This window comes from Euwallacea similis, chromosome 30, assembly GCF_039881205.1.
Source record: "Euwallacea similis isolate ESF13 chromosome 30, ESF131.1, whole genome shotgun sequence".
NCBI classification, from domain to species: Eukaryota; Metazoa; Arthropoda; class Insecta; order Coleoptera; family Curculionidae; genus Euwallacea; species Euwallacea similis.
In genome coordinates this window covers 836,110-863,900 of record NC_089638.1, presented here as the reverse complement: position 1 = coordinate 863,900, position 27,791 = coordinate 836,110, and the positions used below count along the sequence as shown (strand labels likewise).

The 27,791-nt window shown below is 35.4% G+C and overlaps 1 protein-coding gene across 1 annotated transcript; it reads left to right on the top strand.

The window, feature by feature from the left end:
- Positions 1–27,791, top strand: LOC136417858 (calcium-activated chloride channel regulator 4-like). The gene is made up of 5 exons (XM_066403706.1): positions 1–565; positions 23,485–23,638; positions 23,699–24,903; positions 24,997–25,642; positions 25,785–27,791. The coding sequence occupies exons 1-5, from the start codon at positions 413–415 to the stop codon at positions 27,245–27,247; spliced, it is 3,621 nt and encodes a 1,206-aa protein (XP_066259803.1). The 5' UTR covers positions 1–412; the 3' UTR covers positions 27,248–27,791.

Genomic DNA, 27,791 nt, shown 5'->3' with positions numbered 1-27,791 from the left:
CCTCGCGAGTAGTGGGAGTTGATCCGGTCGAAAGCGCTCATCTTCGGCGAAAGCTCGACGCGCTTTTCAAAACTTCAGTCCGGCAGCGGCTTTCGACGTATTAAGTTGACGGCGAGTTTGACTCAGCGAGCGACACGAGTTTGTTACGTAGGAAGCGACATAACTGTTCAACTTACCACACTCGGATTTTGTTGTTGTGTACGTTGGTTGTCGTGGTAACTCTTCATAATCGATAAACTTCAGTGAAGTTTACCAACTGGCGTCAGTTGTAAAAGAAACTCTCTTAGTTATACTAGTTGTGTCTGGTATTTTTTTGTTTATTTTTTTTGGTTTGGACACTATGGAGATCGTCAGTAAATGATAGTTACTGATCACTGTGATATTTGACTTGAAAGTAAAACTGAGTTTGACCATGGATATGTGGATAGCAGTCTTGGTGGTTTTGGGACTTTTGGGGAGATCGGAGAATTTGGAGCTGGTTGACGGGGGCTACGAAAATTTGGTGATCAAGATTGCCGACAACGTTCCTGAGACTGATTGTAGGAATATATTGCAAAATTTGGAGGTAAGTTAAGATTACGTGAATCGAGATGCGGTCATCGAAGAGGCTGATAGTAAGAACGCGTCAATTGGTGGCGGTAATTACTTTCCTAGTTTGTTAAAAGACGTGATAGAGCAGCAAACAAATTGTCATTAGAGTCTCTTAATTGGAGGAAATGAACATATAAACAAAAAACCTCTCATTTCGGGTTACATTTTAAACCCGAAAAACATTTAAACCTTTCGCAAGCAGAAACTAGAAACTAAATTTGAGGATCTGCTTTGGACTTCCTCTTATAAACTTTCACGTCACTCTTCACACCCAGTTACAAAGTTACGAAAGCAACGCTTTAAAACTATTAATTTTGTTTACTGTGATAAATTATTTTATGGAAATTAACGAGTTTTCTGCATCATTTGTTGATGAGTTTTTCCCAGGGGTTTCTCTTACTTATTGCTAATTTTCTATTAGTTAAGTAGGTAACTACTACTATCAGTTATTGCACATTTCAAATAAAATTTTTAATATTTTCTTCGTTTTCTGTTCTTCAATTTTTTTTCTAAATATGCACGTTCATATATTGAAATTGATTATGTCAAAATGTTATATTTTCTACCTTGGTGGGGAGCTTGCATGGTTCTAAATCTCTTGGTCATAATAAAGCCAAATTAAGGTGCTTACTGGAGGGGCAGAATTTTCTAGTTATCTCAAACCATGTCACCAAAGCAAAACTTTTCGGGCGATTTCCATCAAATATGAATTTTTCTAACGAAATTTCGATTTAACAAACCCAAAAATCTTTATTTTCCACCAAAGGGTTGAAAAACCTAAGTTCTTAATCCTTGAATTTGTACTTATTTTCTTCTCTATACTCCTCAGAAGGAAAATTTTCTTTGAAATCATATGCGAAGCACAACCTTTAGGGTTGACAAAGTACTGTACGGAAAAATAAGTGGGAAATTGTGGTGTCAAAATTAGAAAATTTCTCTGAAAACATACTACAAATTCGTTTGTGTATTTGTTTTTAAGTTTCCGCTCAGTTTCCCTCTGTTTTCATTAATCACACAGTGAACACAATCCTCTTTGAAGTTTCAACTCAGGTTTCATCCTAATGGATAAATCTCTTAACAGAACTATTGGTGCATCTAGAGAAAAATGTGTCCTGTCGGAGTAGGGGTGTAAAAATGATATTAAAATTAAAATCTTAAAAATTTGAGAGTAGACAATTAATTTCTTTTTGAGTTTGGGCAGTCAAAGAAGTTTCTTGTCGTCACACATAAAATAGGATGCAAAGTGATGCTTCAATCAGGAATTTGAGCGACAATTCGTCGAATTTACCGCAGATAGACACATCTCTTATCGCTCCCAAACTACATACATTTTCAAATCAATCATTATAGCGAAATATGTTTCTGGTAGAACCTTGAGCCATGTCAACTGTAGCATGAAATTCTTCTTTCTTACAATGTTATAGCTTTTGGACTAAATGAATCTTCTACCAACTACTTTAAAAAGGTTGTCAACCTTAAAGAGGAGGGAAACGAATTATGTCCCAGACTTAAGAAGAGGTCTAAATTAGGACAGTCAATTATTCCTCCTTCTAAGACTTACTTCTGCGAAATAATAGTCCATTATCAAAGATCAAGTGCATATTGTGAGCAACCCAAGATGGAATAGGAAAAAAGATTAGTGGGTGCTTCTAGGATGGACGCGGAACCTTTCAAAGGAGTTTATTAATATGGAAGTTGAACTTTGTTGGTGAAAGGGTTTGGCAAAGGCTGCAGTCCCCCCTCTTTTCTACCATTATCACTCATAAAATCCTCTATTTGTCGCTGAGATTGACTTTAATGTAGCCATTTCTTCATTTATGAACATGCATGTCACTAGATTTATCATAAGGTTCCACTGTGCTTTTGAATTGAAAATCTCGAATATCTTCTCGATATTTCGTGTTTCTGAATCGTAAAAAAAATTACATGCGTACTGGGAGAACTATACAGTCATCAAACATAGAACAGCACTACTGCTTTTAAGGTGAAAACAAGAAAAGAGGATCTCAAATTAACATACTGAATCTTGAAAGTGCTAGATGAGATTACACATTAAACTCTAAAAAATTTGAGGCTTTTAAATCTGTTCCAACTCCGAGCCCATTTCAAACGAGGGATCTGGGGGATTTACAAACTTTTACAGGTTTAACATTTTTTACCTCTGAAACATTTTTAAAATGAATGATCGCCAGGATGAATGGCATTGACTGATAAAAAAAATCAGCTATAGTAGTTGAACACCAGACGTCAAATCGCCGTATTGTGCACCTGATGGAAAAAATCACGAAGCGTTTCAAACCGTACAATAAACGTAGAGTTCCCCTTTCCTGCGGAATATACTTCCGGCGTATACCGGGCGTGTCAAAATCCGGGGCAATCCTTTATTATTCAGACGGTCAAACATGACTGATAAACTAAGTGTTTAGTTAATTACTTCACTCCACTTCCACAGAAAAAAATAATTAGTTTTCTTCACCTTTGAGTATCTCTGTATCGATGTAATGAACAAGAAGGGATAAGAAGACGCATACGATGATACTAAATAAGGAAATATATTCGTTTTGTTAGAAACGCTGACACCTCTGACCTCAGCTCGCAGCATCATCATCGGACCCAGATCCCAAGAAGTAACGGTACCATCGACCATAACACTTTCCACACTCGTAAAAACGCGACACCGACTGATCTCCGCATTCAAATCCCTGTTACCTTATTAAAAAAGGTGAGGCCTGGTGGATTTTTCTCGACAAGATTTTTTCTTAATAAATTAATCGAGCTTGAAGGACGGGGTAGAAAAGCCAAAGCTCGTGCCTCGAAATTTGTCATGGTCATCGCGAATGCGATTAACGTCGATGGGGCCTAACGGTATCGTTCTTTATATGTAAACGCCAAACCGGTAGTCGATCGGGGATTTGAATTTACAATTTTTTAGTATTAAGGTCATCTCACCATAAAAGGTTTAAAATCGGGGCTTATTTCGTCGAACAATCAGCCACATTTGTCTCCCAAGTAAATTGAAGTCAGTGCCTCAAAGAGCCTGAGAAATTTATATAAATTTAAATAACAATAAATCCGGCAACCTAGTTTTCTTTCCCTGAACAAGTATTAAGAATAACGCATATTATAAATATAAAAGCTTTCGCCCTAGTAATTATCACTAATGGAACTCCCGTTAGGCCAGTCTTTCCCGGGTTCATCATTAACGTAAGAGGAAAAAACTGCATTTCATTCAAGATTTACTACAGTATCAATTTATATGCAAAGTAACTTCCTATATTTACTTCTATGGGAAGAGGTTTACTGGCTTAATAGCTAAAAAACCGTCTCCCTTTTATTTCTCAAAAAATTTGAATAGTTTGATCAATACCACAAAAGCACCTCTACACCACCTAACACCATCAGATATCGTGTTCCCTTTATAAACAAGGGACCCGTAAATCCCTTCAGAACTTTTCCACGGCTAATGCTGGTAGTTTCTAGTGACACAATGGAATCCGGCACAAAACATATTACAGGCACAATAACGGCAGGGCATTCAATAACGATTATCTCATTAATTAATGGATGTAATTAAGTTATTCGAGTGGATGGGAAAACTGTTTCTCCGTCTCTCTTCGATTATTATTATCATTAGTTAATTAGTAGTTTCCCCCTATAGGTTAATTTGAATGTTCCGATCATTCATAACATGAGATATTCGGCGTGTTCTAGTTTATATGAAACTTCCTATATGGAAATTGTATGAATTAAAAATGTTAGAGAGAGTTATGACGTAATGGAGAAGATGTAACGTGTAGCAGATACAGAATATTTTTTGTTAAATTTTTTTTTAAAGGTAGAGATGAAAGTAATATTTCATTTTGCAATGAATTAGGTAATAAATTAGTTACTTTGTTGTGCATCGGCAACAAAATATACCCTAGTTAGTGTTGATCTGGCAACACCGGTCAATACTAATTTTGTATCTGGAGTGTCCTAATTTAATTTTTTTTTTCACCTCTAATTATAACAACAATACACATTTCTTAAATGCGCGAGCTAAATTTATATTTAGAATCATAAGCAAAACATTAAAAATGCCAGTAATAAGAAAAGACAAATTATAAAAAGAAATTTATTGAATTAGGGGTTTAAGCTTCTCCGTGCTTGTGAAGAAGTTTAAATCCCATATTTACGTAAATGGTAATTTAAAATTCGCATATATTGTAACGTAAGAACCTGGATGATTTCAGTAAATGTATACAAAAATGGAAATTTCACATGTGTTTTCCTCACTATTACAAACCCTTATGCATTAAAAAAGTGTATTCTAAATGGCCATAAAAACTGAAATATGCATCTATTTATCATTGCAAAACAGACAAAAGTAAACTTTTTATTTACAAGCGTTTATAGACCTTTTTGAGTATAAAAAATCAGTAAATGATCATCAAAGTACAGATATTAAAATGAAAGTTTTTTTGTAGGCCTGTGTAATAATGCGCTTTAAAAAATAGCAGAAATTTAAAAATATGTTCAGTACAAACAAGTTGAAATTTAACATCAATTGAAAGAAAGTTAAGGTTGTAATTTGTAGTTTTTAAGGAAGGGTGAAGGGTAAATCAATTAATACTGCAATCCAGAAAGCATGAAATATATTTGTGAAAGAAATACCACTCATGGGAACATTATTATCATACCGAGCGTTGAAAAAATTAAGGATTGTCGGAAAACGGTACTTATACTTCATTTTTGAGCCTCTCTATATAATAATTATATTTCCATTACTAGTATGTACCCTTTAAAATTAAATTTATATTTCTTAAATAAAGATATTTGAACATCAATTCACAAAGATACACTTTCTGTCGAATCGATTAAAATTTTTTTAACTCTAGATAAAGCCAATTGTCTTCAATTTAAAGTGTTAACAAACATAAAGAAATCATAGGCTAATAAAGAGGCCAATACAATCCCATTTTTCCACAAAACTTGAAGATAAAAAAAATTCTAGATTTTAAGTCACTTTATAGGGAATATTTCACTGGCATTAACACATTTTTTATGGCGACCCCTCGAATGTCATAAGGTGAGCTTTTAGGCTGTAAAAGACATTATATTTTTGGCAAAAATTTATGATGATTTATATTAGGATACTGATTCTCAATATCCTTTAACTTTTTCCCTTGTGTGTTTTTATATTATATTCTGCCTAACCTGAACTAACCTGCTTTTTTTAATTCAATTCCTTGGGATTAAGCCAATTGAACAATAACATTCTTAGGTGAAATTATAAACCCCGGCAATTTAGTTAGATAATTAAAAAAACCTCATCTCGAAAGCCGAGAGGTCCGCAATGAAAAACGGAAATTTACACAATTTAAACATAAACAAGAGCCCGGAGAACGTTAAAAAGGCAGACTTACGAAATTAAAATTCAGCTACATTATGAGCGAGGCAATATTCATAACTTGAAACGTTATTATCTGATATTAAAAGCCCACACATTCCTAAAGCAGCAGCAGGAGCGGCAGCATCATAAAACTAAAAAAACTAAAACAAAAAGGGAATATTTTATCAATTTTTGTTTGTTTTTAGTAATTACCTGCTAGTTTATTCTCTAGAAACGAAATGAGTTTTTGGGGGAAATATGGGTGCTCCGCCTTCAGATTTACCTGCTTTTCATACAGACTTTATTGGTGTTTATGAATATGCATCGTTTTCTACACGGCGATTTTATTAGTAGTGCTGGCAGAAAAACGCTTTCCACTCTATAACCCAGATCAGGTAGAATAATAAAATATGTAGGTGGCACGTAACCCGTTTTTCCCAAAGTGTGGGAACATTTTAAAAGCACAAAATCCCAATCGAAAAGGGCTCATCTCAATGGCGTCAACCTCTGTGAAAAATAAGGCCAGAAAAGGGATATGTGACGCCAGTCACATGTAAAACCCGGTTTTATTGATATCTGAGCACCTGTGATTTCTGGGTTCTATTCATAACAAAAATGTTACAGATTCTCCCACGATTTGTGTGTTTACTGTGAAAGGTTTCAACTTTATGAGTGTATAAATTAGTCTTACGAAAACAAGATTTGTGCCAATTTATGTCACTGTGTAGAAGATTTCAATCAAGTGAATAAATTGAAGGATTACCTTTGAAGATGAAATGTATGATTAAAATTGAGTAATGAGAAAAGCTGAGTTTGTTTCCAAATTGTTTCAACTGAGTAATGCTCAGAAACTCTTCGAAGTTTTACTTGGATAAATCCTAAAACTTTTTTATTTATTTGTTTTATAAGGAATTTCAGTCTATTTGAACTGATTTGGAATTTACTTATTGACTTTTGTCGAGACATTTCTCTTTTTCATTTTGAAAGTTGACCCTGATATGTCTATGAACATCTATGAAATTGTAAGTGAAAATTTGGAAAGCTATCTTAAAGCATTTGTTTGTTTTGTAAATTGCTTTAGGCGTGATTCACTGATTTAGGGAAAGAGTTACAAAATTAAAACTCTTGAATGTTTTGCAAAAAAAAATTTAACTGTAAAAAATATAGTGACTACTAAAATGTAATGAACATTTTTGAAAACTCCGATTTATTCACATTCTGTCCAGGTATATATATATCCCCCCCCCCCCTTTCAAAATAGACTATGAATTTTTTTGGTAGCAATTATAAACTCACAAATCTTCCCAAAACGCTCTCCGAAACCCCTGAACCGGTATTTAAGAGGAAGGTTCCTTTGATTTAACCTTATTTTTAACGATTTATTGGCCTCCTATCCAAAATTTTTTTACTGCAAGTATTTTTTTTTCGAATATCTAAATGGATTCTGAAATGTTCATTTTTATGGAGCTCACACTAATATGTCTCTTTTGAGGTGAAAATTGTATGCTTTTCTTTAAAAATGTCTTTGTTTTTTGACTTATTTGGTTTTAATTAGCTAGATTTCTCTGCAGAATATATTGCTTTCGTATTTATCCAGTTTGCAAGTTAACTAGAAACTGAAATTTTTATCGAAGGAAAAATTGTATTTTTCCTAAGGAATGTGAGGGGGAATTTCGATTTATTTAGATCCGACATTTCATTCCTCATCAGATGATATTGATATCCATGTTTTCCATCTTTTCAATTTCAATATAGATAATTTTTGTTGAAATCAGAAAATGCAATACCTACTTTTCGTAAGAAATTTCAGTCGATATTAGCTTTGTAAATGTTATTGGCCCTCTATCTAGACTTTATTAACTTCATACTATGTTTCGTTTCATTGAAATGAACAGTGAGATATTAATTTTTATAGAGCTCATAAACTCTTGGCAACATCTGATTTAATGTGAGAATTTGGTGCTATTCATTATTAAATTTCCGTCGAATTTTGATTTATTTAGATCTAATTTATTGGCCTAGTATCTAAGATTTTTGAGTTCACGTTTTTCCAGTTTGTATATCGTCTATGAAATGTTGACTTTTATAAAAGGAAGACCCCTGGCAATGCCTTAAAAAAATTGCGTGTTATAAAATTATAGCGCTAGAATTTTTTTTTATTCCAAGGATTTACGATACAAGCGATCTAACATGATGGCAAAATCCGTCTCATCTAGAAACTTTCTTAAAACGATCACATAAAATACAATCGGTTCTTATTAATATTCTATTGTAGAAAGCCAATGGCGAGTCTTCATGGAATTAATACTTATTACTCATTTCAGGTACCGCCATTTCCTCTATTAAATTACCGCACAGTCATTGTCTTAACAATAGGGGGAATTAACAAGGGGGTTACTCACCGGCTCATGGAAACCCGGCCAAGAAATATTCCATGCTAAGGGCATTATAAACTAAAGCAGTTAAAATTGCTGTCCTGCATTCCGATGAAGAAATTTCGAGGTGATTTTTCCCCGGTAACGAGTTTTATCTTTCCTTCTGAACGTTATCTTTACTGGGAGAATTTTAAGCATTAGATGGGGATCGCATTACAACTTCTACGCCGAGTTATAATTGTTTTTATGAGACCCATTAGAGTTTATAAACTTTAGCTAGTTCGTTCATTTTTTGAGTTTCCTGATTCCGTCATTAACAGAAAACTTTTCTTAAAGCTGAAACGCGGTCGGTTTATTTCTTATTGTGGTTATATTGAAAGCTCGCTTTATAACATCGGACCCTGTAATTTGATGATAAATCCGGTAATTACCACAATTATCGCCAGAAAAAATTTTGACGTCAAATTGCCATGCTGAAGACTTCTTTTGACTGAGAACTCGAATCAGTAATTACCAAGCTGAGCAGAAAATGTATAATAACTCTATATTAATCATGATATGTAACATGCAGTAGATTAAATCTAAATTGTGATTTCTTCTGCCGGAGATTGAATTGTATTTGCCATGGTTGTTATACCATCAAATCCCACAGGTAATTCAATTTTCTTGTAAAAAGAAATTTATTATTATAGGACACCCAGAAGGGGATCAGTAAACGAATATCTCGAAATACCTCCAACGTGAATTTAACGACACTGCGATTATATCGTAACACTTCCTGGAAAAAAAAAACATCATAATTTGAAGTTAATTAGGCGGCTAAAGTTCAGTGACACTTCCTTATCATTAAGTATGTTCAACCGTGGGCTCAGGTTATCAGCCAACAGTGCATCTTACCATGCAATCGACCCAAGCTATAAATACGAACAATGTAGTTACGTTATGTTTGCTTTTCCGATTTTGAGTTATATCTCAGAAAAATATAAGCGGAGCGTAGGTGCAAAAGTTATTTTTGAAAAAAGACGACCCTCTACATTAAGCTGCAGAGTTAGGCTATAAAACGTATTATAATGGCATACTCTCTAAAGGCATAACCTATAAATTTTCCTGAACTGCAATCAGAACCATAATTCTAATCCGGTTCACTAGGGGAAATTATCAAATCAAAATATATTTCCAATCTTCCAAATCTTAATATTGCAAAATTGAAATTGTTTTGTAATTTTCAGAATGTCCGTTTCAAATTCTGAGCCATGCAGTAATGCTACTAATTTTTCCAGGAAAAAAAATTTAGGAGGGTAAATTTAGTTCTTAGAAGAGTAAGTTTTTTGAATAGCCTTTGTCAATATATCTTACGATTATTAATTTTGTGATTTATCATTTATAAGACAACATTTGTCAGGCATATATAAATCTATGCGTTTGATTGTTAGATTTTTTTATATTTTAAAATGGTTTTCTATGATTGACAGAAAAAGTGATCTTTTAGTGACAGAAAAAAGGCGATAAAGCGCCACTTTTAATGCCTAGGCTGTAATCTCTTGTCCTCAACTTGGCCAGTAGTATCGCTACGGCAGTAAGTTGCTGCTATTTCGCTTAGTATAACAAAAATCAACTTTTCGCAAATATTTTACAAATCTGGTTAACAAAAGTAACGAAACAAAAGACATCACTACTTCTGTACTAAAATCCACGAAAACCTACGAAATTCACTTCAGTAAGTTAAATTATCGTCGTTCGGAAACTGGGCCAATTAGGCAACATTTGTTTCAAATGCTCAATTGATTCTGCTAACTGCCAATTACACGTGGTTTTCCACTGCCGGACATTATGCAATTTCTAGTAGTACAAAACCGAAAAACGTGGAATTACCGTATTTTTTGGTTCATTATCGGTTTATTGCTCAACAGTTTTAATCTTGACACCGAATTTTGCATCCAAAGTGGCACAATTAGAGTCGACTGACCGTGAATATGCATTGCTGAATTATGTACATGAAAGGACGTTAGTTAAAAAATAACGCGAAATAATCGACTCGATCAACCCGATCCATTATTTCGGTAAGGATAAGTTTGGTTACAGTTATTACGAGGCATGTGTGTCCCTTAGGGGAGACAAATTCGATACATCTTCCCTACACTGAGCAGACTTGACAGGTTTTTAATTTCTTAAACGGTGAGCCCATACAAAACGCCCGGACTTAATTGAAACACGACACCGCAAAGTCATCTCCTAAACGGTTTTTGTTTCCATTCGTTCAGCACTTTTGCTACTTCATTAACTTCCTACACAAACCGTATGTCAGTTAGGAGTTTTTTCCACAATTTAAGAGTCTTATATTTCTTTATTTTCACAGAGATAAACAACTATATAGACGAAATCTCGTTTACCCACTTGGGAAACCGAATGTTTGCCATATGGTCTGGCTACGAATACGGCCCATTTGGCACATGCCGGAATTAAAGCTGCCATCAAAGAGTTATCGGTTTGCTGGTTTAAAGATGGTTTATGAGTGATTTTAAGTTAAACTTATAATTTCAAAGAGGAGTTGCAAAGCATCACTGTGTTTGAAAAATTAGTGTTTCACTCAAGACTCCCATGCAGCTTTTGTTAGTTCACAAACGAGGTGAATATTGTATAAATATTTCTCTTTTGATATTTCATGCAATGCTGAGTGTTCAGGTTAGTTGAGATTTGAAAACGAAATGTAGTGGCCCTTTTATGAGAATTAACCAAAAATTAAAAGCGTACAATAGCAAAATTCGCAATTTTCACGATTTAACTATACTATTTACAAATTCCTGAACAAATTTCAAATCAAATTCACAAACATTATTCGAATAATGTAACTATTATACAACATCGGCCTCTGAAATTTGTAACATCAGCGTAAATCAATTGCAATTATATAAACTCGATTGTTCTAATTTTTCAGTTAATATGAAAAGTAAGGGCAGTTTGCAGCCAAAAAATACGTTTTTCTTTCATTTTGGCGAAAAAATATATATCTAATGAATCAGAATTAGCGAGTTATGAGTCGTTGCTGTCGAATGGTCCTCACAAGAAGGAAAATTAAAATTTCCTCGTCAGAATCCATTTTGTTCTCGACCAAATTAGTCTTGGCTGTAGCGCGACAAAATCGCTAATACAAGCCACCGAATGACGCTACTCGGTGGCGCGACAAAACAGTCCGTGTGGGAGAGCCTTTTTATTCGTTTTTTATTGCCATTATTCCATCGGAAAACTTGGGTCCTTCGCTTACGGCTCAAGACATAAATGTCGCCCGTAGGGATTAATACATGGCTATAATAAGAAACTCGTATACTTACCATAAAATTCTAAATTGACAACTAAACAAGATTATTGTCTAGGTAATTTTGACAACCAAATCATTCAATTGCAGTGAGAAGAACATCTTCGAACATCACGATAGTTATTCAAAGGCTTCCAGAGGATTGGAGGTATCCCCATTTGGGTGTTTTCCCGTGCCTAATTGTCAATTGCGTTGAAAATCGCAGAACAATTTACCAAGAAATTAAATACAATGAATCGTCTCGAATACTTTACTTAAACGTGGACAATCACGTTCTGCAAAAATCTAAAAGTTTGCGAGATAAAAGAGAATTTTTGAAATCTATTTCCTCAATGTGAGGTGTCTTTAGGAAAAATTACTCGAAATTATCTATTTTTTGTCTATAATTTGCTCTGAGATATATGTGCATATGTACATATAGCGATTAAAAATACATATATCTCGATCCTCGTGGACTTTTGTGTAAAAGCGTAATGAAATTATATAGTTTATGCTCGTTAGGTCATAAGAAAATGGAAATTTAATGCTTTAAATATGTAAGCACTTTTTGCAGATTATCCTGAATTTTGTTAGTATGTCAATATTGCTCTCAATAGTCAGGTCTGGAAGTAATTTTTCACCTATGACACATTCTCCATGTTTCTCAATACCTTTCATGTCTACTCTATAAAGTTATATTTTGATTTATGACTCCTAAGAGTTTCGCTTTATGCAGTCCAATGAATGTTAAAGCTATATAATGTCACACAAGGATTTACTAAAGTAGATTAATCCCGTGGTCAAAAAAAAAAAAAAACGTAAAATTGAACGTTAGTCCACCTTTTTAGATAAAAATAATTCTCGATTTTCTTCTGAATTGCTATTTATCAGTAGGTTCTAACACTTTAACAATATTAATTCAATAGATTTCCAGTTTGCAAAAACAATTATCATTTTGACATACTTCACACCACCGATTTGAAATTTAGATTTCATAAATAAATTACAAAAGAACAATAATTTTTGTACCCAGCCCTCGGATGCCTTCGAATATGTCACTCTTCCATTTGCTTACAAAAATGAGATGTTGTTCTTGAGTTTCGAACTTAGTAAGTAGTCATTTTTTAATTTAATTTGATTTTTTGTCTGAGCTTTGATAAAAATGAATTGATACACGAAGAGTCGTGAGGATCATACCAAATTTCAGGAGCGTATTGTACATGAAAAATAAATGTAAAAAACTCAAATGTTGTTATCCGATTTTCATTTGTTTACGAATTATATCGTAAATAGTTTTTTTAACTAACGTTCTATTTACGATAAAAGTACTTTTGTTATTAGTGGTACTGATACTGATTTAACGTTGGATTGGCCGCGATGGTCCTATTAGTTGGCCTCCAAAATCTCCAGACCTTACACCATTAGACTATTGCTTGTGGGGCTGGTTTAAAAATGAGGTGTATAAAGTAAAAGTGGACACTCGAAATGCGTTACATACTAATTGACATGGATCAATAAAGAACGCAATGAATGCTCTTCATAGACGAAGTAGAAAATGTTTAGAAATCAATGGTGGTATTTTTGAACATTTTATTAACACAACATTTTGATAACTAAAATGTTAATTTGTGAAATTTATGAATTTTTGAAATTTTATATTTTAATTTTATTTACACTATAACTTGTAAACAAATAAAAATCGATTAACATTTGACTTTGTTTACATTTATTTTTCATGGTCAATACGCTCCTGAAGTTTGGCACGATCCTCCCGACTCGCCCAATATGTCTTCAAAAAGGGAAAATATAAAGTAAATATCTCTAAATACTTTAAAAATATGTTACCTCACATGCGCAAACTTAGGAAAACTTACCAGAACTATAATAAAAATTTAAGCAGCTTAGCTGATTTAATGACCGTCCCGAAAAAAGGTACTTAAACAGAAAGTAGGATAGCGTTGTTTCTATAAAAAAATCAAAATACGGAAAACTTAGTCTTCGAGGAAGTCACGATTTCGCAAATGGACAAAACGTGCATCGACCCACTAAGTCCCCTGGTAATTTTGCAGAATTTAAAACAAATCTCCAAATACAGTATACTCAGTTAGCAAACAGAAACAGAATCCTTAACGACTATCTCCCATTAAGCATGTGGCCCTTTGTGAGCTCCCACTGCCGAATTGTTAAATACCAATTCGCACTTCCGAATGCAAGACAATCAAAGCACGCCCCCTTAATTAAAACTTAAAATGAGAACCGTTTATGCACCCTATCTGGATTTGAGCAGGTCCTCGATATAATTAAATTTTACCAGGACGTGCAAATGTCATTTAAGGGATATCTGCATATACTTCTGCGATTTAGCCCTCGCGCGTTATTTACATCTCAAAAGCAGAGGGCGAAGTTTAATACCCAGAGACAAAAGAAAACTATTTAAGGCCCCTTTGATCTTTCTACCTTCTGGAGTATAAATTTTCCCTAAAGAATTCATCAGCCAGTGGTATTAGCATGTTTAAGCAATTAGACGATGTACACTCCTTGCCATTGTAAAAGAAACAATTTCAAGCTAAAACGGCTTGAAGACCATTGTTACAATCATAATCCATATTCAAAGACGTATTTCTAGGCACAACACAATGCAATATTGTTCCTTCGACATTGAAGAACCGGCAGAAGTTGGTAATGGCGGCGGATAACATCAGTATGTACTTTAAAACTTGACCGCGGCCCGTGGCATACTTAAGCGCCTCGAACTCTTGACTCCTTCAAGGTAGTTTACAACTCTGGACATGTGTTTTTGATAGAGCATAAGATTTCAAGTTGACACAATTATAAACTTGAGCAATTCTTTCTATTAAAAGTACAGCGAGTAAAAGAAGTAGAAAAGTATGCTGACCAGTGGTTGTCGGAGTGCTGCAAAGCTCCAAACCAAATTGAATCAAACAGCATGGCTTTTACATTTCGAGATGCGATAATAGTGTTTCTTAGTCACACATTTTACTATTTTCTAAGAAACTTTTTCAACACTAATTCGTTGATCAAACTTTTGACCTTATAGACGAGGCAATGACGCAATCTTAAGAATGCAATGTGGCAAGACCTTTACTGGCGTTTGTAACCCACTTTCTTGGCTGGCTATAAATGTTCATCTCATCTATACAGTTTCATGCCATCTTTGAAATATATCGCTAATAAAACAAATTGTAATTGCGTGCACCGTTTAACGGGCTTCATGAACCCAATGTCGCTATAAAGTGCTAAATCCGTAGTTTTTTTAAACATAAAAATTAACTGGCACGCCTCTTCGAAAATTAGAATAACGAAAGACGGCTGCCTGGTCTTATGTGTGACAAATTCGATAACGTTTTTTCATTCGGGTCCAAATTGAATCTTCTAATTCAGTGTGAAATAAAACGATCCCGGCAAAGGAGCAAAAACTTGATGCTTTACACGAAAGCTTTGTTGGGAATAATGACTTTGTAAAAGGCGAGTTGGTTTCTTAATTTTTATATCGGAGTGCTCGCCTGACTGAAATTTCATTCTGTCTAGATGTCTGCAAACAGACAACGAATTACATGAATTTTAAAAAGTTTGTATCAACATAACTGCCAATTTCGATCCTAGTTTGACAAACAAAATTGAACGCTAATTAAACTTTTTTAAATGAACGTGAAAATGCGATGTTTCCCAAAATATCATAGGGCTGAACATAAAATCAAATGGAGTAACATGCATAATTGTCTTGGTAAACCGGAAACTTACCAAAAGAATGTTGGTGGAACTGGTACTGTTAATGATAATAAAGTATTTATTTTCTCGTAAGCAGTAATTCAGGGCAAAAAATGGGAACTAATTATACGCAAAGAGATTATTTAAAAACCAATTTTTTCACACGTTAAGTTTTACTAATCAGTTAAATTAAATCTTTTATCAAAAAATGCTGATGGATAATTTTACTACTTATAACTTTCTTTTATGGAAACAACTACCTATACAAGATGTCTCTGAATATAGTGGCATAAATTCAGCCACATATCCTTGATCCCAAAATGTAACGAGAACTTCAAATAAACATATATCGAATGGCGCTTCATTTTCTATATACAGGGTGTGAAAGTTTGGTCTCCGAAGATAATTTTTGTTTAATATTTTTAAAAAGTTTCTAGATAAATTAAACATATGTACTTTATCATAACTTTTTATGCTCTTTCTGAATCTCTATGTATATAGAAATTGCCACATTTTTCCAGCGGCGAGTAATACAAGGCGGCAGTGCTTAAAAAGTACCTAAACTTTTTTGTACTTAACTTTATTGACTGTTTTGTAGGAAAGATATTAAATTTAAAGATTTTTACATAAACAAGTTTTTACATAAAATACTCTTGTTGAAAATGGAAATCTCCAACAGTTTTCGATAAAATTGAGATTTAACAAATCGATAGGTATTATGGTTTATTAAATAAATACCAGATTTAAAATCTAATTGGCCTTCAAATCAGATAAAAAATATTCTTGACATTCTGTATATGAACATTTATTAACAAAGTCTGGTGGTTTTTTTATTGTTATTCATTGTTAAATAAAATAAATAAGAGGTTTCAAATCAGATGTTTATTTAATAAAACATAGTATCCACCGATGTATTAAATCTCAATTTTCTGGAAAACTCTGGAGATTTCGACTTCTAGTAAGAGTACCTTTTTTACGTAAAAATCTTCAAATTTAATATTTTTCCTATAAAGTCGTCAATATACCTAAGTACAAAAAAGTTTAGGTACTTTTCAAGTGGTACCCCTCTATATTACCCGCCCCTGGAAAAATCGGCAATTTCTTGATAGAGACTCAGAAAGAGTAGAACGAGTTATAATAACATATAAAATTTCATTAAGTTATCTTAAAACCTTTTGAAAATGTTAATAAAAAAACCATCCTCAGTCACTAACCTTTCTCCCCCTGCATGTCGAAAACCAAGATTCTTTCGATATATGTTTATATGAAGTTTTCGGCATATTTTGGGACCTCGAATTCGCTGTTGGATTTATGGCACTATGTTCAGAGGCACCTTGTATATTTTATATATTGTGGTTTTATTTTATTACTTGAGATGAGTTTACTGACCGAAATTGAAACTTAAAAAAGAGATAGATTGCAAGGAAAGTTCATGGGTGCGCATATTTTTTTATATTTGTTATTAAAATCTACAAATGAGAACAGCTAAAAGAGTCACTTATTCGGTCGAATTCACTTTATTCTACAAGGTATTGTTAATGTCAAGTTAATTTAAGATAAAATTAAAAAATATTCTAAATAACCTTTTAGAGAACTTATAATTTAAGAACTCACTTCTTGCAGTTTTTCAGATGTGCAAATATGTATTATTGAAGAAACTGCTCAATTCTACTATAACACTTTTAACATTACAATCATTCAACAATAAATGTAACCGTATGTGAGGTACACAAATAAGTTTCCGATCTACATTCTGACCGTTTAAGATTTTGTATTCGGATGAAGAAGTACTTTTCTGCCTACTTATCCTTCCTCTATAGGCAATTATAGCAAACATTATGAATCAATTCGCTTTCCATCCCCATCCTGTAGGTATCAACGCCTACTTAAATGCAAAGAAACCATAATACAAAAAGGAAAACATCAAGATTTGCTAAACGAAGACAAACTTATACAGTGAGAGACCGTGGGATTCAAAAATACTAAAGTGCAACCTTACTGGGCCCATCCCACTGGTATTCTGGTGTTAACTCGTCGACAAACATACCACTATTTGAACTTAGTTTTTATGGTAAAAATTGCTTTATCCTTCGTTGGGTAATTTCTGATTAGGACTAGGATTAGAAGAAAAAAACAACAAAGTTGCTGGAATTGAAGACCGCGCTTCTTGCGACTTCTAATTTTTCTATCGTATGCCTAGTTATTCAATTATATAAATGCACACATCTCTTAATGCTCTACCGTGGAAAAACTTCCACAGGACCGGAATTTCTTTTAAATTGAACGAAGACGAATAGCGTCACCAGGCAACTTGAGAGAAGTAGATGAGGCCGGTCCTGAGCGCTGCGGTTCAAAGTGGTAATTGGCCAAGAGGTAAAAGATCTTCAAGACTGTATTTATATTTACATTACTTTACGTTGACTCCGTATGAGGATCTTCACAGTCACGAGACGTTCTATACTGTTTTCTCACGGGTTCTTTAAATGGCTTTGCTTGCCTAACAGTTAATTTCGAATTAGGTACCTACGTTAAAAACAGTCCTTAAAGGTTTTAGTACTTTTTCGAATTTGCGCCTCCGGAGAATTTTTTCCTCGATGGAAACAATATTGGCGAACAAAGAGGCTAAAACTTGAAAGTAATTCAAATTAAATACTTCGGTTGTTTTTACAGGGTAATTGGGGTTCAAGCGTGAAAACAACACGTCTTCTGCCTTCTGGTATCGTCAAAGAAGAGGTGAAAAACGACAATATTCAATTAAAATCCTGACGCAAAGCTGTAATTTCAAGCTTTTTTAGGTTTCGTATAATTAACAAACCGAGAACCATTAATCGTCTATCGATGAATAAAAAATACGGTATTATGCAGCTTACGCCATTTTTATCAACAACTTTATAGTGACTAGCGGTACTTTACTGGGTTTGCCATCTCTGGTTTTAACTCATGCGATAAATCTAAAATTCATTAACACCTGTCCTTTTAAATAAGCAAGGCTGTTAGAAAGAGAGAAGGCATTGGAGGTCGTGATGATTTATCTTTGAAAGGATGAAAAACATACTAGTTATACAGCAAGCACCTCCCGCTTAAAAATTGCTGTTTGACTAATTGAACTGGAATGTGCGATCATAATTAAATTAATAAAATAATGCCTGGTTGATTTCCAATGTAGTTTGAGGTTTGAATTTTATACGGTGCAATTCCGTTTAAAAAGAAAAATTTCCAAACAAAGCCTCGGCGTGTGGGGCAATGATTCCTCTAAATTGAAAAGCAGTCGGTACCACGCAATAATTTATAGGTACCTGATTGTTGTACGGAGAATAAAATCTTCTGGCTACCGTCCGAGAACGACGGTAAATTAACCTTCTTGATAGGTACAACCACTGCCGTTTTAATGAGAAAATTCTACTTGTAGAGACTCGCAGAGTTTATGGGACATCAACAGTCGATATTAACACAAACCCCTTTTTTGGTAAATGATTTGGTTGAAGCAATAATTCAAGGGGACCATTCCTACATATGTGTTCTTACACCGATCTCCAACTATTTGGCCTTGTTCCCTCAACTTCAGTGCTCGTCTCTGTTTCGTTCCTTCTTCATGCTGAACTGTGGCCTCAACGATGCACTGCATAAATGCAGCTAGTTCATGTTTTTTTTCCGTCACTTCGAGGTGAAATCATCGGAGTCTTGAGGCTATCAAGTGGTATCAACTATTTCATACTGCCTTTCCTTATATCTTGTCTCGTATTCAATTTGCTAACTAGAATTCAATGCACCGCTCTGTATATATTTATACAAATGTGTTGCCTATTAAATTAAACTTTAGTACGTCAGAATGATGATGGTATTTTCAATTACCGCATACAACAATTGTTATTTTGTGCTGAAAGGCATCTGCTTATTGACTATTGTTCAGCAAGCGCGGGTTGCAGCTTTATTACCTTGAATTATTGTTTATTGGAAACGTAACCAGAATTTTATGCAACGGTAGTATGTTTTAAAGTTCATTCAATTTCGCATCTATGGCCTCATGGCCTCAATGCTTCATTACCTACATAAAATTTTTGCCGCTTGTATGCATTTGCGTGATTGCGAAATCAAATGTGCTTCTATTCTATAGAGAATTCTTCTATAGAAAACGCTTAGACGTACTTCAACATGCAACAGCATTTCATATAGATTTCTCTTCGTGGATGCAAATGTTTCCAGGGGGAGGGGGACTTAAGTAAAACCGCACATAGCTAAAAAGATCAATTTAAGTTCCAGTATTTCATTTGGGCACTAACACAACAAAAGCAACTCCATCGGATTCTCTGTTTTTGTAACATCGTGTGTTTAACAGTGCACCAAATCCGCTCCACAGGGTGAAATCTTTGCTGGAGCATTTCATTTCAAGCTCTGTTAAAGTACCAAAAGAAAAGCTCCCCTTTAACGGTATAAAGCACTTACAAAGAATCTTAGTTTAAAAAATTCTTCACTCTCCAATGGCTTATCGTTATTGTTCGACTGAACAAAAGAGATTCAATCATCTTGATTCGAGGTAATTTAAAAGGTGCAAAGGAACACGGTGGAAAATCTCTTAAATTAGAATTTTGGCCTTTTTCAGCTTGATTTAAGCGGTAATTTTATGGTTGATAATGAGGTGTTAACGCAGTTTATGGTAACGAGCAAAAAGCTGGTGGCTCGATCGATTCTTCATGTGCCCTCCGAGTAGATGATGCTAAGTGAGACAACGCTAACGAAAGAGAAATCCAATAACCTGCACTTCCTGAACAAGGTGTAAGACCATGAAAACTCTCCATTAGAGAAGACAATCGCAATTACATGGCTATTAAAAATTTGACACACTTCTGGAACTAGTTCCACTATAAAGAAAGTAAAACTTCTGGTTAGCCTGTACGTTGTGGCCTTTATTGAATCAAACAAGCACTTACATAAAGCGATCCTAGAAATCTCAAATTTAATTAGAAGACACTTTCTTTTTTTATGTAGAGACGTTTATTGCGCGTGGAGACAGTTTACTACGGTCTGCCAGTATTCGCTTAATGAAGTAAATCGTGCAAGTCTTTAAGTTTAATAGAACCGGCTTTTGTACAACAGAATATGTCTCAGAGTTGGTGTAGATTTCAATTTCTTCCTTGAAACGCCTGAGCAACCGCTTCAAAGGTGACACCTTTCGCAGGATATGGTCGGTCTTCAAAAAAAAAACAAAACTAAAACGTGGTTTTGCATGCTTCACCAAGGGCTCCAAGAAAAAGTCGTGAAGATGCAAGTGATCTTTAGAACCAAAATTATTCAAATTCAAAGTAATCGGGAGATCGAGAGCAGCAATTGCGAGATGAAGATGCTAGAATCGTGACCGAAGATCACGTTTGCTTGGCCTAAGAACCAAATGGCAAAATACGTTCACTACGCCGCTAATCTTATCGAAGTTGTGAGAATGGTATTTCTGGGTTTAATACAGTATTGCGGCATTTAATTGGTGGTGTACCAGCTAAGCTTGCGAAACTCTGTTACATATAACTTTTGGCTGTGTCTTCAAAGCTATTTCAAACATTAGCATGTTAATGTCTTCCCGCCCACGTAATCCCAGGATTATTCATTAAGTCTTTCAGTAAACCATTTAGTTTTTCTCAGAATTTGCATCCTATAAAACTTTCAAGGTATTAAATGTCTATTAATATTCAATCAGGCTTGGTGTAAATCCCATCGTAGCTGCCCAGAGACAACGTTAACATAAACTATTTAGTAGAGATTCTTCCATAAGTAATTTTTCGTTTTAAGCTATTGATGGGCTTTCAAACTAACATTCACTAGGAAGCAATTAAGATGCAACTCTTAATGTATTTTATACGTTAGTTCAGGTAATGACACAAAACGAAGATAACACGTAGGATGAACAATGCATCACCGAGGGATTGTCTGATCATTACTTTCAAGGTTTTTGCGCAGTAAAAATCCTTTGGAGTATCGTTTTGCCATAATTCTGCAATTATTTCAGCCAACATTCAAGTGCAATAATTGATGATTAGTCACTTAATGTTAAAAATATTAATTAAGCCTGTGAAGTTGTACGAGAATGATGATGAATGATCTTGCATGGCAATGTGTGCCCCACTTACTTCTGAAGACTTCGATATTGAAAATATATCTACACTCAACTTGACTTATCAGACATCTGTAACATAAGTATGGAACCATTTAACAGCGAAGACTAACGGCACTACCATTTAGTAGACTCCATAACTGTCCACATTTACGAGAAAAAATAATTATGTCAAGTCAAACATAATTCGGCTGCAGGCATGGCTGAACCCAAACCATTTTTTATGGTTCTAATAAGAGACTGAGACTCTTTGAACAATGGATTCATTAAAAAGGATCGGCATGCCGTAGGCAGATGAAAATTGCTGCTTACGAATTATCCTTTTCTGGTATTCTAGTTTGTTCAACTCAATGGGAATTCATGAAATTAAGTTAAATAAAAGAAATGATTGATCGTTGAGTAATTTTACGAGGAGTTGTAGTGTTAGGGTAATTCTTTTAGAAGTAAATATTGAAATCTCAAGCTATTAAGAACACTCAGATCATTACAACATGACTGCCAGGAATATTGATCTGTAACATTGCAAGTTCTCCAGATTTGGGGTGTTCACATTAAAATTTCTATTTTTTAATTATACAGGGTGAGTTATGAGAAAGCGTACATACTTCTACCACTTAACAAGATTAAGAAGAATGTCGAATGAGCATTAAAAAGTTGCTTGCATTTGTTATTATTATTATACAAAGAGTTTACATTACACATTTTATCGAAAAATGATTTTGGTTATAACTTTGCAATGCCAGTTTGCTTTTTTTCATTTTCTAGCGGAAGAATACACTGTTATGTATCAGTAAGATAATGTTTTCAGAATTCAAAAATCAAGGAATCTCTTCGAAAAATTTACTAGGTTTTTTCCAAAATTAAAAATCACCCTGTAAACGAATTTTCGCCAAAGCGTTATGCAAATTTGCTAAAGGTTAAATGAATTAATCGTTATACCCAGCCAACAAATTTGTCACACCCCTCATTGCTTTGTAAAAAAACCAAGTTTACTAAAATACTACAATTTTGGATATTTATATACAGCTCCCATCCTTATCTTGAATACATTGTATTTCAAAATCAAATCTTACAATTAATAACAAAACGTAAGACTGCAATATTTAATGGAATCATAATGGAAAAAATTATTTGAGACATACTTAACATTTGAAAATCAAAATACCGAGAGAAAAGAAAAAGAACTTATTTTTCCATTGTTGGAAAGTGTCTCAAAAAACTTTTATAAGAAATGAAAAAATCGCTATTTACTATTGCCAATTATTAACAATTAATAAAGATATTTCCAAAGTGAAAACTTGAACAATTCATGATAGGTATATCTAAAATTAGCATTTTCACTAATTTCGTTTTTTTTTACAAAGCAATGAAGAGTGTGACAAATTTGTTAAATGGGTATAACCATTAGTTCATCTATCTTTTAGCAAATTTGCATAACACTTTTTCGAAAGTTCGTATTCAATGTGATTTTTTTTATTTGGAAAAAACCTACTAATTTTTTTGAAGAGATCTTGAATTTTTTGAACTCTGAAAACATTATTTTACTGATACAGAACAGTGTACTCTTTCACCAGAAAATGAAAAAAAGCAAACTAGCATTACAGAGTTATAGCCAAAACCATTTTTCGATAAAATGTGTAAAACTCCCTTCATAATAACAATAAAAACTTTTTAATGCTCATTCAATATTTCTCTTAGTAATCTTATTCCATGATAGAAGTATGTATAGTTCTACATGACCCACCCTATATGTATTTCTGACTACGTTTTTGTCCTGACGAAATTTTGCGCACCGAGAAATGTGGCAAAGAAAAGGGCAAGCTCAACTATTTGCTCCCTATTTTTTACCGATAGAGGACACCGAATGCTACAATATACCTGAACTTATATAGCCAGAGCTTTTTTGTCGTTCACTGTTAACGCCCACACTTACGGCATTGTTTATGGCTTGCAGGTGCAACCCATTACCAGTCTGTTTAAAGCACCACGTGACACCGTTTACTCATCTGCCCTTCTCTTGTTTCAGCGAACCCTGACAAGTGCCTCGCAATACCTTTTTTCCGCCCTTGACAGCCGCGCCTACTTGCGATCAGCAACTGTCCTACTTCCTTCATCATGGCCGGAATCTTGCGCCTCTTCAAGTGTTTTAGGTGCTTCCGGGGAGATTTCCGATATAACGGGTAAGTCTCTTTTATACTAATGCTGAACGTGTTTTTACCGCAAATTTTGAATTATTACAGTACTACCTTCTGACCCGATCAGAGGAAATCTCTTCACTCAACAATCGTTGGGATGCGGCCAGCCTGGAGATCAAATCTACCTAAGTTATCAATCACTGCAACATACTAGTACCACCCTTCCTCGCTCGCTCATCAAAGAATTTGCCTCATATCGCTATGGAGTGTTTGAAGAGCAAGGATACTTCAACGACCCTGTATATCCCGTCTGTTTTTACGATGATATGAGCAAAAAACTGAAGGTTACCGGTTGCTCAGAAATGGAAATTCGTGACACTGGAGTTTGTTCTCCGGACTTCAGCTCCTCATACAATGTGACTGAAATGGTGGACCCCGAAGCAAGGACGTCCATAATGTTTTCTGCAGAGTCTGAGAAGGTTTCCATGTTCTGCGATGATTTCAATCACGACCGCTACGCGCCCACCAAACACAACTTGATTTGTCAAAGGCGGAGCGTGTTGGATGTGGTTCAAAAACATCCAGATTTTATGGGCAAGAATGATCCTCAAGGATTAAGCAACAATCAGATAGCCGATACAACTCCATTGATTATCTATAAAAAGCAAAATTTGACCCGCTACGTTTTTGTAGTGGAGAACAGCAAAGATATGCTTCAGAGAGAGTCTTGGAGCTATTTGCGGTTGGCTATGAGGTTTTGGGCCAAATACGTTGTGCCTGATAACACGGAATTGGGGATGGTATTGTCTACTGCCAATCCAACTAAACCCTTCAAGATTCTGAGCGTAAAAACTGGGTCCAACAAGTTTGGGGCTACTTCGTCCCATAGAGACAATTTCTACTCGGCTCTGCCCTACACCCCCAGTGAGACCACTCAACCGGGATGTCTGCATTGCTCCCTTAAAGTGGCCATGGACATGCTGGTCGACAGGACGCGTTCTCATGGGCCTGCCAACAATGTCATTGTGGTCATTGCTCCTGGGATGACCCTTACAGATCAAATTAGGAACATCGCCGATGATTTGCGCAGGAACAAAGTCAGGGTGGCCACAGTTAACTATCCGGATATCGTGCGACCAAACACTTTACGGTATTTGGCTGAGGAGACTAATGGAGCCGATTACACGGTTTTCGAGAAAAAATCCAATGTTGACATGACCTTGCTGACTACCTATTTTGAATTGCACAACGTGCTACAGGATATTGTGAAGACTTTCTATTCAGGGAGTCAAGCGGATTTACCAATGGAGGTGAGTTCACAACTTGTTCTGTTTAATTAATATTTTTTTGTTAATAAACTTCCTAAAAATTTCGGTTAAAAAAAAATTACTTATTTCTTCTAGATCCATCGCCGAGAAATCACTGATAAAACTGGTAGGCCCCTGATAAGTGGTACCTTCATCATGGACCCCAGCCTGACCGAACCCGCTCAATTCACTTTTTTCACCTACAACAACTACGCCCCCTTGTTCAAGGGTCTCAAACTGACCAGTCCCAGCAATCACCTCTATGATACCCGCATGGACATCTTCATCGATTTCAAAATGATCACCCTCAATGCTAATCTCTCGGAGACTGGAACCTGGACTTACAATGTGGAACCGTATTCTGGAAATCCACAACCTCATTACCTTCAAGTAACGGCTACACCAACTTCGGCCTATGTTCCAGTGGTCAGAACCTCATTTAGGATTCATAAACTCAATGCAGGATTGTTCGTTCTGTTGGCCGAAGCTAAATATGGAGATCTACCCATTCTTGGTGCGAAGGTTGAGGTTACTGTGGTGAAGATTGGGATCAATGATACGATGCCGCAGAGATCTATTATATACCTTCTGGACTCAGGTTCTGGAGATCCAGATATCACCAAAGGAGATGGAGTGTACACCAGATACTTCAGTCCTGAAGAGGCCGGGCTTTACACATTCGAAACCATTGTAACTAACAATGATAATACTGCGTATACATGGAGTTCGTCAAAAACTAATGGTGAGTACTATTTGCTCAAAAATTATGTGTTAAGATGGCATTAAAACAGTTTCTGAAAATGTGTTCTGTATACATATGATGATGAATTTGAATTCCAACGCGTTCTGCAACTCCCTTAAACTGACAAAATAATTTTTTCTAGATAACAAACCCTGCTGCGGAAGCTCGATCAAAAGCAACGGCGCCCAGCAACTCTCCCCCTTCCAAAGGTTCCTCCCCAAGCAAGCTTTGCTCATCACCGTTGAAGATATCAAAGAACAAAGTGACAATACTGTCCAAGTGGGTCGCATTGGAGATTTGCGCGTGGAAGTTTACCCCGAAGATATGAAGGCCAAACTAACATGGACTGCTCCTGACATGGGCGGTAATCGTGTCTCCCGGTATGAGATCAAATTCGCCAACAATGTCTTGGATATTCTGGACAAATTTGAAACATCCACCACATTATGGGACGTAGGAAATAATGGAGTTTACCCCATGGATCCTGGGTCCGAGACTGCTTATATTCTGGATATGTCGACAAATAAGGAGTTGCTGGATAGGCCTTGGTATTTCGCTGTCAAATCCTATGGAACTTTAGGGGCTGATTTATCAGGCCCTGTTTCCAATTTTGTTAGGGTAGTCGTGCCTTCACCTCCTCCACCATCGACAATTGCAGTGACTAATGCTCCTAATGCCATCTGGCCTGATCACGTGCATCCCGTTGGTATGGATACAGTGGGTCCTAAGATCGCCAAAAGCATGTCCGTAGGGCTAGAACTCATCCTTCCTGTTGCCATTGGCATAATTCTCTTGGTGGTGGTCCTGGTTTTATACTGCTACTTTTGTGTGAAAAAGAAGGCTGGTAGCAACCACAAATCAGCCAAAGCCAACGCTATTAAGAAAGACAATTTGAACTCCACCATTACCATAGTCCCCAGCAGTCCTCAGCACAACTCTCCTCAACATACAACATATCAAAGCACCGAAGCCCCTGATCCACACCAAGTGGGGGTACCCGTGAGTAACTACGCGTATGAGGATGAGACCAAGAAGCGCTATTCTTTGGTAAATCAGCAGGAGCAGCAGCTAATTGAAGAGTTAAAACAACAACAGCAGATACAGCTTCAACGCGATAACATGCCCCCGGCGTATTCAGGCTTAAGTGTAATTTCGAATAACACAATCACTCGTAATGGAGGACAACCACTCAGTCCTTACAACTCATGGAGTGCATCCCAGCTGCTTCACGAACATGAAAGGAGATACAGCCCCATGGAAAATATGATGAACGATGAACCCGCTTTGATGACCCATCAAGAAGTGCTGGCCCAGGTTGATCACATGTCGATTAATGGACAGAATATTGATCACATGAGTGTTAATGGGCACGCAATAGTAGAGCAATACCCACCTCCAGTGCCGCCCCTACCCGCCTTCAGTAATGGCGGATACCCAGTCAATTACGCCATTTACGGGGTTCATCAAGGTCCCCCTCAGCAGAACCAAATATACCAAAGTATGCCAAGAGCGGATCAAGGGGTGCAGTTCAACCAGAGTTTGCAAGGGTCCATGAGCTCAGTAAACAGCGGTGAGAAGAAGCGTCGAAATGTTACGATGGTATAACAATACGTTGTCTATAAGAGTGTGAGTGTGAAAGAGAGCGAATCTTGTACCAGTTTTCTGTGAGCGATTTTTGTGTATATTTTTATTACTAGTCAGCGCTTTTGTTGTCTTTGTGTACCTAATTTGTAGTGGTCTTACAGAGTGGCACGCCACTGCTCAATAACAAACTGATTCCAGCAATAAATACTTAATTAGTAATTAGTTTTGTAAAACGGCACAAATTATTGTCCTTGTGTATTTATACGATATGTACAAAAGAGTAATTATAAACCTTTAAATATTTCCCAATTTATCAAGCCAGTACTTAGCGTTAATAAATTGTAGAATAAATTAATTCATTGCAACTAGGGAACAACACATATTTTACTTATAAATAACGTGCATTGTTAAAAAGACTGATCTCACTACACAATGATTTTTTTATTGTTTTTTTGTTTTGTTAAGTGGGATTGATTTTCATATTTTATTGTAAATACATTTTGTGTACAAATAGTTCGTAGGTTTTAAAACTTCGATGCCAGTAAATGTCTGTCGTACAAAGAAA

Coding starts and splice junctions, on each gene's coding strand:
- LOC136417858 (XM_066403706.1), top strand. CDS start 413: ATGGATATGTGGATAGCAGTCTTGGTGGTTTTGGGACTTTTGGGGAGA. Junction 566..23,484: donor ATATATTGCAAAATTTGGAG/GTAAGTTAAGAT, acceptor CTCTTGTTTCAG/CGAACCCTGACAAGTGCCTC. Junction 25,643..25,784: donor GAGTTCGTCAAAAACTAATG/GTGAGTACTATT, acceptor AATTTTTTCTAG/ATAACAAACCCTGCTGCGGA.